The sequence below is a fragment of the Phascolarctos cinereus genome, unplaced genomic scaffold (genome assembly GCF_003287225.1).
Source record: "Phascolarctos cinereus isolate Bilbo 61053 unplaced genomic scaffold, phaCin_HiC Scaffold_5;HRSCAF=322, whole genome shotgun sequence".
Lineage (NCBI taxonomy): Eukaryota > Metazoa > Chordata > Mammalia > Diprotodontia > Phascolarctidae > Phascolarctos > Phascolarctos cinereus.
In genome coordinates this window covers 101,119,117-101,132,379 of record NW_027555958.1, presented here as the reverse complement: position 1 = coordinate 101,132,379, position 13,263 = coordinate 101,119,117, and the positions used below count along the sequence as shown (strand labels likewise).

Below are 13,263 nucleotides of genomic sequence, written 5' to 3'. Positions count from 1 at the left end.
GAAACTCTGTAGAAAAGGGCAAAAACTTGTCTGTTTGACTGTCCTGGAAAAGAGACAAAACATTATTAAGGCCTCACCTTTCAGTATCCCTAATGGCAATTAGATCGTTAGGTTCTTGAGGGCAGACTGTGTTGTAAACATCTTTGTAAGCTCCATAGTGCCTAACTTAGTACTTTGCATATGATAGGGGCTCAAATAATCGATGTTAAGTAAATAACAGTCCACTTGAACCCTGAGGAACTTTCCTGAGCTGTGACTTAAGGAAAAAATGGAATGTACCACCAATACTTTCTATTATGCAGTGGGGAAAGAACCTCTTTTGATTCCTAAAGAATTTCTAGAGAAGGAAGAGCCAGCTGAAATCCAAGAGGTGAAAGTAATCAGTCATAATAAGCTCACACTTACATAAATGGTTTCTTCATAACAATGATGGAGGGAAGTTGCTGCAAGCATTATTAGCCCTTGTTTATTGATTCAACAGAGGCTCAGAAGGGGACTTAACCACATCTAAGGTAATGTGTTTAGTTCTGGTAACCACATTTTTAGGAAGATCATTGACAAGCTGGAGTGTATCCAAAGGAGGATAACAAAGATGTGAGATCAGAGCCAATGCTATTTAAGGATTAGTTGAAAGAAACTAATACGAAACTAATGAAAAAGATAATTAGCCTAAAGACTAAGGAGGGGCAAAATGGCAGTCTTCAAGTGTTGCCACATGCCATGTTGCCATTGCCACAATAAAAGAGGGAATATTATTATTATTATTATTAAGAGTTTATTCCATTTGGCCTCAGGGAACAAGAATACTTACAGTAGGTGGAAATTTCAGAGAGCAGTTTCAGATTGACATAGCAATCCCTAATAAGTAGAAATATTGAAAAGTGGAATAAGCCATCTCAGAAGGCAGTGGGTTCCACCTCGCTGGAGGTTTTCAAGCAAACCACTTATTAGGAATATTGCAGAGGTGATTGCTGTTGACTCCAACCAGTTTGAATATGAGGACTCCTCTTTAACATCAAAAAAATTCACAGCCCTCCAATAATAAGAACTGCATTATTAGTATTTGTTGACTGAGAAAATGTATAATGGCAAAAAGCACCATAAATTTAGTAAGATTTTGAAATGAACGTGCACTTTATTTTTAATCAAAATAGCATCTACATAGATTTGAAAAAGAGTGATACACATATATGCTAGGCTTGTGTAGTCCAGAATATCTGCTTTTTAATATATTCATCATACAAACAGATGCTCCTTCAACTGTAAAAAGAGGGGTTAAACCAGATGGCTTTGAAGTCCCTTCCACTTCTTAGCCCATGAGGCTGTGATTTGCAGGCCCACAGTCCCCAAGTCTGCATTCAACAGCCTGGAGACTACAGGATTAAATGACCTCTGAGGTCCCTTTTAATTCTAAGGGAATGCCTATGGGCTGGAATCAGGAAGACTCATCTTTCTGAGTTCAAATCTGGCCTCAGACATTGTGTGACCCTCAGCAAATCATTTAACTCCATTTACCTCAGTTTCCTCCTCTGCAAAATGAGCTGGAGGAGGAAATGGCAAACCACCCAAGGGCTGTTTTCTTCAGCACAAATTTCTACTCTGGTGAATCCCAGCTTATTTTCCTTCTCTTGATAAGGGGTACTGGATAGGGATGAAGTAGGTGGCAGAAGGAGGATTATAATTAAATGTTTTTTCCAAAATATACCTTTTGAGACATTGACCTCAGCTTTGAAAGAAGTCATTTTTTTTTCTTCTTTACACCAGAATAGGAATATGGTAGAAATCATGCAGATAGTTCCTGTTTGTTTCCTGGAAGGACAGCTTCAATACTATTAATACCTTTCTGGAACTTTTAGAGTTAGGAATTAAACTTGTGTCTTCTTTGGTATAGGTAACTATTAGAAGAGAAAATTTCCTTTACCAGAAGAGGTTGGCATCTTTTCCTCTACCACTAGCCTTAGAGAGTTGCCTGGGATTCAGAAGTTAAGTAACTTGGCCAGGCTCACATAGCCAGTATGTGTCAGAGGCAGAACTGGAATCCATCTTCTTGGCTCCATGCTGTTTCTCTGGCCTTTTTGTCATTGGTCAGTAATTTCAGTAGTGTCCAACTCTTTTGACCCCATTTGGGGTTTTCTTGGCAAAGATCCTGGGGTGGTTTGCCATTTCCTTCACTAACTCATTCTGCAGATGAGGAAACTGAGGCAAACAGGGTTAAGTGACTTGCCCAGTTTCACACATTGTCTAAGGCCAGATTTGAACTTGGGAAGATGAGTCTTACTTACTCCAGGCCAGGAGTCATCCCATCTAGCTGTCCATTCTGGCTCTTCTAAAAGATGCCTAATTAGTTAATTACATGATGTAGATCTGTACTCTAAATACAACTTTTGTTCATTCCAAATACAGTTTATAAGTAAGGGGATTATGGGAGTCGGGAAATAAGGGTTTAAGAATTTTTTGCCAGGATTCTATGAGAAGCCACAAACAACCAGCACTTACAGAAATGTTTAAAGCCTTATATGTTATGATATGAAAGAAAATGAAATAGTATTTTGATGACCATCTATCCTACAAATTATATTGGGTTGCAACTGACCCCTATCATATGCAGTTTCTCAAAAGGCTTATACTAAATATAACTTGACTGTGAATGGGATTCATTAGCTTCTACCAGGAAGAAAGTTGCAAGGCCCAGAAGGCATTTGACAATACTTTAATTAAAATGACAAACACAACAATTTAGGAAAATGAATTTTAGCTGATGTGGTGATAACACTTGGGTTCTACTTTTCAAAGGCACTTCTACAATTCTTTGCCAGATATTTTGACAACTAATAATACTTTCTGCTCTATTTTGTTGTTGTTCAGTCATTTCAGTTGTAACCTACTCTTTGTAACCCCATTGGAGTTTTCTTTGGGGTTTGGATGGTTTGCCATTTCCTTTTCCAGCCCATTTTACAGATGAGGAAACTCAGGCAAACAGGGGTTAGTGGCTTGCCCAGGGGTCACACAGCTGAGGTCTTCCTAACTCCAGGCCTGGCATTCTACTCACTGTACCACCTCGATGCTCTGTTATCCTGATGCAATTTGCCACTGAGACCTCTAAAGATTAGCTATAGAAGTTTCTTGGTTGGACTTCTTTTGTGAGGAAAGAGCTAGTGTTGGGGAGCAGAAAAGGCTGGCAATTTATTGATTATTCAAGATTCTTCAGTTCTCTTTCTCAGCAATTTACTGATGGAATGGCATGAAGTTAAAAAAAACCTTTGTTATGCTGTTACTACATACAAGTATTGTGTTAAGGACTGGGAATACATACAAAAAAGCTGGATCGTTACTGCTCTCAAAAGACTCATATTCTAATTATGGGAAACTATATATAGTGAAGGAAATGGCAAACCACTCCATTATCTTTGCCAAGAAAACTCCAAACGGGATCACAAAGAGTTGGACACAACTGACGTTACTAACCGGACAAATAAAAAACACATATAGAAGATGAAAAGAGCTCACTCGTAATGCCCTGACTCCCGGAATAAACTCAGGGTTTCATATGGTGAGAAATGTGGTTCAGCAACTCACTTCTCCCCTAGAAACATACCATGCAGAGTTCCGTCCTCCCTTAAGAAACAAAACTTAAACTGCAGTAAACAAAGAGACATTTATTTATTCACGGTTCTTGCGAAAGAACCGGATGTGCGATACCCCCCCAAAAAAGAAAAAGACACACACACACACACACACACACACACACACACACACACACACACACACACACACACACACACAGACACCAGAGCAAGCCTTTCATGTAGTTAGTTCCTTGTCCCTCCCTTCAGAGCCGGGATTGGTCCCTGTCTTCCCGGTTACAATCTTCCTGATACTCCCACTTCATAACATGTCCCTCCTCCCACCAACAAAAGAATTCTCTGCTATTGCTCCCCTCTGGGCGGAGAAGTTAGTATTAATGAGTCATTACGCATGCCCACTCTAAGTAAAGTTTAATCTTTGTCCTACTTGAAGCCTCTTTAACCAAACAACCAGTTTCATTCATTTTCAGCTGGTTCTAGAACCTCTGAGCTACTTTTTCTCTCAATTTCCTTATATGGAAACATAATTGTTTCTTACCTCTCACAATATGGAAGTGGATTATCAGTTATAGCAGCTGCAGAAGTCATTGTGGGCCTTGTCCCTCTTTAAAACAACAACACCACAATGCAGAAGGATGGTTAAGTCTGACTCTTGGTTACAAGGATGGCTCCTACAACTTTTTCCGTCATAGTTAACAGGAGGGAAATTTAGATCTCCAGGCACTGTGGGGTGAGAAAGAAATGGCACATAGATAAGCCATAGACCAAAAATCTTGGAATCTCTGGACAACCTTCCTCAATCTACTTGTAGTAGAGATGATCTGACAGACAGGGAGGGAGAGAGTGAGAGAGAGGAAGGAGGAAAGGAGAAAGAGACAGAGACAGAGAGATACAGAAAGAGAGACACAGAGAGAAAGAGACAGAGAGGGAGAGCGGCAGAGACAGAGCAGGGGGGGAGAGAGAGAGAATGAATAAAGCACGTATTGAATATTTACTATGAGCCAGGTTCTAGTTAAATTCTGAGAATACAAATACAAACAAAAAGAAAGATAATCCCTTCACTCAAGGATCTTAAATTCTAATGAGCAAAGAAAATACTTAAAGGAGATTTGAAAAGGTGGGTTGTAGAGGAATCAAAAGAGATGGTACCTAGAAGGTCAAGGTGAAAAAGTCTGAGGAATTAAGGCTGGGCCAGGTTTAAGATAGGCTATTAAAGGTAACTTTGGCTTTCCTTTTTCTATTCTTGGCTAGATGCTCTATTTAGCAGACACTAAATATATGCTTGTTGGTTCATTGATTAATTGATCTGGATGGTTACTGGGCTAAAGTCATAATCATCGATTTGTTTTCCTTTGAAACCACAGCAACAAAGGAATGGAGCACCTGTACAGCATGAAGTGCAAGAATGTGTTCCCACTCTATGACCTGCTCCTGGAGATGCTGGATGCTCACCGTTTACATGTACCAGCAAACAGAGGGGGTGCCCCTATGGAGGAAGACAAGCAGAACCGGCTAGCAACTGCATCAACTTCATCGCATTCCTTGCAAACCTATTATATCACAGGGGATGAAGAGAGTTTCCCCAGCACAATCTAAGAGCTCCTGAGTCCCAGATCCCAGGAGGTCCTGAGAATCCCAGCAGCATAATACCTACTTCATGCATCACTTAAGCTAAATAATGTCACATATACACACTCCAGTATGCATCCATCACCAGTGATTTTGAATATGAGTGGCCATTCATTTGCTTGCTACCATTCTCAACAGCAAACATTCAGTTGTTGCAAATAGCCAATAGGGATTCCAGGACCAAGTTACTCGTAATTTTTTGCGATGGCTCTTTTTACCCCCTCTGCTGCATTAATTAGCTTAAGGATTCCTGTAGCTCTTCATGACTGAGCTCAGCCTAAGAGTTGGGTCTCAATTGGCCCTTTGCTTTAAAGCCATGTTGAAGCCCTGACCTAGGAGGGAGGAAGGTAACAGTTCTGTTAAGCACATGTCTTTTGATGACTGTCTCTAAGAAAGAGCCACTCACACAAATTTCAATGAAGTTCTTTAACTGCTGGCTTAGGAAAGGATAGGTCACGGGTTAATTATAGCCTACTCTTGTATTCCTATAGAAATATATCGTTTTTATTACAGTCATATTCTACAGCTTTTGCTCTATTGCATGGTGATAGTAAGATGTTTCTGTGATTATCTGTTTGTTTCCTCTGTAGCAATACCAGATGCATCCAGTCTTATATGTTCATCCTCTTTGCCAAAGCTCTGTGGGCTTAATGCATCAGATGCTAGGGCTTGCTGAGAACTGCATCATTGAAGACAGTGTTCTAGAGGATATATGCTTTGCATTTGAGGTAGTGGTCTCTGGTTAATTCATGTTTGCCATTGCTGATAGTTACAGGCAAGTTTGTCCCTGTTGAACATGCTATTCATATACTAAACTGCCCCTCCCACTTTTTTTTTTTGAGTAGTCCAAGCCTTCTTAATGAATTTTAATAAAACTGGTGGTAGGTTGGCCTCAGGACCTGCCCTATCATGCAGTCTCATTTACTGGCCAAAGAGCTCCATATGAACAATTTGGATTTTTATGAATAACAAAAGTCTCTTCTCATGTAGATTATCTCCTGAAAGTATGTGAGACCCCATGGAAGGTACAGTGACTCACTAGGCAAGAGACAGCTAGCTAACTATTCACAAAATGCTATTTCCAGGCATTAAAAGGTTCCAGGAGAGAGACGGGGGAGAAATAGACAAAGAAGGAAGAGGATAAAGCTGAACAACTGTACCTGTGTGGCAATCTTCAGCCATACATGGGATGGTTTTCTGAATTCAAACCCAGCACTATGGTTACCCAGTCACCAGAGAGCAAGTTCATCATCCCTTACATTTCTTCAACATTTTCCTTAGGCAGGCTCAGCTTGGGGCTTAATGGTCTTGTCTCATCAAGAAAGGCAGTACTAGCCTTGCTGTGTCCCCAGAACACAGCCTGTAAGGACTGTTTATTAAGTTAGTGCTTCTGGAGTGGGGATGTAGTCTGGCTGAAGGCTTAGATGCCTTAGGTTAGATCATTCGGAAAATAATGGGAGGGCATGGCCAAAACTTTATCAATTGTATTTCCTTGGTTTTTTCCCCAGAATTCAGCCTAGAAAAAGTCTTCTCCATAGCCCACTTTGTTTCATAAGCCAAGAATGAGAAGTTAGCCCAGGGCCACAGGAATCCTTCTAATTAAATTAAAAAAGAAATTTCTCCCAACCTTAGGACAGCCCTTACAGGAACTGTTCCCTTGTCAGATTGCAGCAAGAGGGATTTTCATTTCACAACAAATAGGACACATTTGGACCTAGGGCATTAAGAAAAACATTTGCTGTTAACCACCTTCCTCCCTGATAGGCCCATAGTCTAAGATTCAAAACAGAACTGAGAGATTACTTGGCAAATCATAACTAGGATCAGCTGCTTGGGATTCTCATCATACATGTAATATGTAAAGCAAATTAAAATATGTTTATTTCCAGGCACCCAGTGTGAGCCATGATGGAAGTGTTGGAAAATGGGAAGGGACAAAACAATGTTGATTTCTGGTATATGTATGTGCATTTAACTTTCTGGGCAATTTTACTTGTCTACATCACTAATTTGTTCACAAAATATATTTTTTTCTTTTTTTGTCATTTTGTGGTGGGAAAAGCACCTTATATAATGTAATATATTTTTAAAATTACATCACTTGCTTATCAGACGATTGAATGTAGCGATTATGTTCTAGATTTTGGTTGACTAGGTTACCATGCAAAAAACCAACCAACAAAATGTTTAGCTCTTAGATACTCTTCAAGCTACCTTATCATGTATACCATCATTTAAGGCCTGTTGATTGTTCATTTACATGAAAATCACATTTCATATCAATTTTTATATCCATAATAGACAAAAGCAGCATGAATCTCGGTGCCTATTGCTAGATGTTGGAAGATGGTCAATCTCATGTAGCAGAGCCTAGACCTGAGAAGGAAGACTATTCAGGGCAGCTCATTTTGCTTTTACCAAAATATTAGTAATGATATTTCTGGACAGTAGCCATTAGGATGGTGGATTCTTTTTAATGTTTATACTTGGATTTCCTTTTTAAAAAAAAAACAAACAAAAAACCAAAAAAACAAAAACAAATAAAAAGCCACCCTAGGACTATAGATGACTTAATTCCAGCTGTAACCAAACAGAAATAGAGTGGAGGATTTTACTTAGCTGATCCAAAGAGTTTGTATTCATGTCAATATCCCACTAAGCTCAAGACAGGAAGAAAAAATTGGGTGGACTCAATATTAGCCTGCTATATCTGAGTCTTGAACAATTTTAGAAATTTCTTCCTGGCCTTAACTGAAATGGCAACTAGTGAGTGAATGACAGTTAGCTTCGGCTGCTCTTCCTTACTCAGGCATGTACTGGAGATCCATCGTTAGTAGTTTTCTTTCTGGGGAAATTTATAGGTGGAAAGGTAGGATTTACTTCTTCATTTTCTTTTGGGGGACGATACAATGATTGTCAATTGCTTAATGCTTTCTGGTGCAGGTTAGTAAAACGTATGTTAAGGGTTTGCCATCAAAACTGGGCCCCATAAACTACATTCAGATAACTTGCTCAAATGGACAATCACTTAGAAAAAGGTAGTTTTAGGGCTTTTAGAAATAGGGAAGGAAAAACAGGACTTGCTTTAGGCCCAATCAGGCAAGACATTTTCTGGAGAAATAAAGCTAACTTGAGAGCTGGACTGCATTTTCTCTTAACCACAGTCTAGCTATGGACTTAATGGAGTGATAGTTTAGTGATATCATAGAGTAATGAGAGGGTGTAAAAAAACAAAACAAAACAACAAATCTAATACCCAACATTCATTGCTAAAGACAGCCCCTGAGGAAAAGCAGTCTTGGATTTGATTTGCCTCATCCACTTTGAAGCAAAGTTAAAGCTCGTGTCCTTATGAGAGAGAGGAAATACACACACACACACACACACACACACACACACACACACACACACATGCATATTTATAATTCAGCTTTAAATACACCAATATGACATTGTTCCCCCCCCCCCATTTTATTTCCTTTGGGAAGAGTTGGTTTGTGGGGAGGACAGCTCTTATACTGAAATTGGTATTCATTAGAATGACTATACTATAAACCATTGGTCTAAAGTACTAAATGAAATGTATTTATTTAGGATTTATACTATGCCCACTTCCAAAAAGGATTTGAGGCAGCATCACTTGAGAGGAAACAATTCAAAACAATTTTCCATTCATAATGTCTTTCCCAACTCTGAGATGTCTATTTCCAGGACCTGACCATTCTCAAAAAAAAAAATGAGATTAGATAGCTAAGGATGCTGTGATCATGTTTTATCTATCCACTGGCAAATTTGCAAAGGGAAACCATCCTTTTTAAAAAAAAATCAGTCTGGTCGTTATATGCCTTGACTCATTGATCATTGTTCTATTTTGAGCAAGTCCTGGGAGTTGGACGCATATCTTACTGCGTACTTTTCTTTGCCAGTATCCCAGAAATTTAATATATTTTCAACTGGAGTCAAATGAATTAAATTGTGAGTACCAAATATCCATCTTTCCATTATTGCAATTTTCTTCTGTTTCTAGCTGTATTTCTCTGTCTTAATTAAAAATGTGGGCTATTTTTAAGTCATTGGAGATTATTTTATAAGTGATTGCTGCCTTTATTAAGCATTTCAATTTTGCACTCTTTCAGAGATTAAAGAAAAAAAATTTCTATTATCTTTTTTGCATCCAAATGTGCCTGAACTTTTAAAATATGTAAATGCTGCCATGTTCCAAGCCCATCCTCAGCGTGTATGTGCTGCACAGAAGGGTACCTGGAAAACCAACACACAATCCCCACTAGAAACCAGGTGCCACCAACAACTGACCCCTCTGTGAATGAAGAGAGGTCCTTGGTCACAGAGACTTGAATTAACAAGCGACTTTACGCCAGTCTATGTCTCTCACAGCTTCAGATAATGATGCTTTTTTTTGGTATACTCTACACAGTCTTTCCATGTAGAGTCTTTGTTTTATGGGAGGAGGCTCAGCTGCCATGATGTGCTGGCTGGATTATTCTGCTTTTTCGCTGATGCATACTGTTTTTTGACGTAATTTTGTTTCGTTGCTGCCTTGCGTTGTTAAATGAAACACACATGTAAACCTCTTTTGCACCTTTAAGAAGTAAAGAATTTGGTGGGATACCCAAGAACCTGTAGACAATTTTCTCAACCTCTTTGATGTTCAAATAAACAATTAAACAGAAGCAGCTCAGTTTGGTTTGCACTTGTTCTCTTTCTTGCTAATAGCTCAAACTTACCCCTCCTTCTTGCTCGCAACATAGTTACACGGATATACCGAGACCTAACTCTAGTTCCTAATGAGTGAGAATTACTAGTTGTCCCAGCGCTGCACGGTGTGATGGGACTTGGGAAGAGAGCTCTGGATTATTGCAATCTGGTGAGGCAGTGGGTCGTGGGGGGATGTAAGGAACAAGTGGTCTAGTCCGTAAACTTCTCTGTCATAATCCTCTTTCACAACCTTTCTTCCATATAGACTTATCAAGCTTCAGGTTACCTTTTTGTGACTTCTTTTCAGAACTCCCTTTTATAGTCATTTTATTGACTTAATTTAAATTCATTAACTTAAATTTTATATTCTCCCAGATATTAATAGCTAACTTTATATAACACTTTAAGTTTTGAAAGTGTTTTCCACATATTATTTCATTTGAGCCTCACATCAACCATATAGGGTAGGTGCTTATTATTATACTCATTTTACAGATGAGGAAACTGAGGCCAAAAGGGAGGAATTGACTTGCCCAGGATTACATAACTGGTAAATATCTGAGGCTGGATTCAACCTCAAGTCTTCTATTGTGCTTCCCCTGTCTCCACAACCCAATCTCCCAGGTATATTCCTGGGTTGCTACTCTCTAGGGACCCATCCACATGGAATTGTCTTTGCTGCTACATAGGGCTTTGGATTTCTTTAAGTCTTGATGAGAATCTTCCAAAGAAATAGCTTTTCAGTTTAACCAAGATGAGTGGCATGAACATCACTCTTGTAGTGTATTTACTTCTGGTTCTCAGGAATCCTATACACCACTTTCTGGTGAAAGCTCAGGAATTTGACATGCCTCATTGACAATGAGTAGATTTATTTCAGAATTGATGAACTTTCCATATTTGCAGCCCCTTTTCACCATTATGGCTTGTGTGGGGTAGCCTTACAAAATTAACATCTAATTGTTTTGACTTAGTCAAAGTAGCATGCACATCTTAGGTAATTTGATGCTCAGAACTGTCTATTACTATATATGTATATATATATATATATATATATATATATATATATATGTATATATTATATGTATGTATGTATGTATGTATGTATGTATGTATGTATAGGACAACAATCCAATGGATGCCCACCTTATGTAGCTGGGGGAAGTATCTGAAGATCAGGGCTCACACTAAGGGCTCAAGCTTTTTTAGTATTGCAGCAAAGCGGAAAGAGAAAGGAGAGATGCTAATAGAAACCCATGGCCTTTGTAATGTTATTTCCCCTCTATAGGATCCAGTTTCCTAAGCTATAAAATGAGAAGTTTGGATTAGATGATCTCCAAGGTCCTCTTCAGCACTAAACCAGCTAAAAAAGCCAATATAATTTTGGGCTGTATCAAGTTGTAGCTTCTAGGAATAAAGAGATGATAAGCATGGCTATATTCTGTCCTGATCAGACCACATTTAGAGTATTGGGGCCAATTCAGGGCACCACATGTTAACAAAAACAATGATATATTATTTGAAATTTTTAAAAAAAGATAAATAATGACATGTCATCTGATGTCATATGATGATTGATTTTTAAAACTGGGGATGTTCATTTGAAGAAAAGAAGACTGGGGGTTGCGGGTGAGATAGGAGAATGAGGGCTGTCTTCAGGTGAAGAGAGAGCTGTACCTAGAGTCTGAACTGGGTTTGAAACCTGGCTCTGACACTATGTGTGAATTTGGGTGAGTTGCTTCACCTATTCAGAGTCAGTTTCTTAACTGTGAAATGAAGGATTACACTAGATCAGAGATATCAAAGACATGGTCTGTAGGCTACCACATGTGGCCAACAATGTTCCCCAGGATGATCCAAACCAGATTAAAATGTAATTGGAAAACATTTTGCAAGAAAATAAATACAATAAAGCATAGATAATATGTGTTTTTCTAAGTCAATATGGTACATGCAGGGATCCTTATGTATGGTTTACTGGCCCTATTTCTATTTGAGTTTGAAACCACTCTACTACATGACTGCTAAAGTCCCTTTTCACCTCTAATCCTTTGATCTTAAAATAATCCTAAGTAATTTAAGAGTTGTGAAGCAGAAGAAAGATTTGTGGCTACTCTTAAATTTTAAGCTATACTTATTAGAAAATAGTGCCAGTAGCAGAAAGGAGTTAAGTAAGGGATATGAACATGCAGTGCAGTGTTGGAAGTACTGTTTTCAATCTGAAACATACAAAAAAAAAAAGCAAAATAAAACAAACAAAACAAAAACCTAAGCCACAAGTAAGGGAGATTCAGAGCTCCATATGCAAAATAATTTTTCTGTTCCTTGTATAAAGAAACGTTCATGTTTGTTGATGCTTATCAAATTCATAATAATAAAAATAATTTTAAAAGGAAAATAGTTCCAGTAACACCAAACTAGGATAAACTACTTAGACTTTCTTTGTTGTATGGGCAATGCTTCAGTCCTTCAAGTATCATCGAATATAGGTTAGACATATCAGAGGACCTTTCTCTCTCTTCTCTCTCTCTCTCTCTCTCTGTCTCTCTCTCTGTCTCTCTCTCTCTCTCCTCTCTCTCTCTCTGTCTCTCTCTCTCTCTGTCTCTCTCTCTCTCTCTCTCTCTGTCTCTCTCTCTCTCTGTCTCTCTCTCTCTCTCTCTCTCTCTCTCTCTCTGTCTCTCTCTTTCTCTCTCTCTCTCTCTCTTTCTCTCTCTCTCTCTCTCTGTCTCTCTCTTCTCTCTCTCTCTCTTTCTCTCTGTCTATCTATCTAGAGACAGACAGACAGAGAAAGAGAATTGGAATGGACTTTGGAAGGCATCAGGGCCAACCTCCCATTTTATACCTAATTCTTCATTTTCCTCCTGCCCTCTTCCTGATTTCTCCCGGACTTTGAAACCATTCCCCTTACTGTTGGCTCATCCTAGAACTTCCTTCAATGTCTGGGACCTCCTCATCTTAGAAAAGCCTACCATCCCTACTGCTCATTCACCATAGAATATCCATCAGCAAAGCTCACCCTGCCTTCTGCCGTTGGTGAGTACCTCCTGAAGTCTCTGTTTTGTGGAGAGACAAAAGTTGTTCTGCCTTCATTCCCCTTCTCACCTTATGTCAGGGGCCAGGACTTCCTCTCTACATCAAAACAATACCATTTCCCCAAAAAACAAACAAACAAACAAACAAACAAAAAACCCAATGCCATCCCCACTCCTTACCCTTTGCTCACTACCAGACAGCTTCATTTCTGACCCCCTGCTTTTCAACTGCCTTTTGCATATTGTCTTCCGCCATTGGAATATAAACTCCTTAAATTCAGGGACAGTTTCTTAAGAAAGTA

The 13,263-nt window shown here is 39.0% G+C and overlaps 1 protein-coding gene across 1 annotated transcript in view; it reads left to right on the top strand.

Annotated features, from left to right (window-relative positions):
• ESR1 (estrogen receptor 1) overlaps positions 1-9,912 on the top strand; it is a 306,468-nt gene extending 296,556 nt beyond the window's left edge. Inside the window, 1 exon segment of the mRNA XM_020986619.2 lies at positions 4,949-9,912. Coding sequence (XP_020842278.2) covers positions 4,949-5,180 — 232 coding nt within the window. The 3' untranslated portion in view covers positions 5,181-9,912.
• The last annotated feature ends 3,351 nt before the right edge of the window (positions 9,913-13,263 follow it).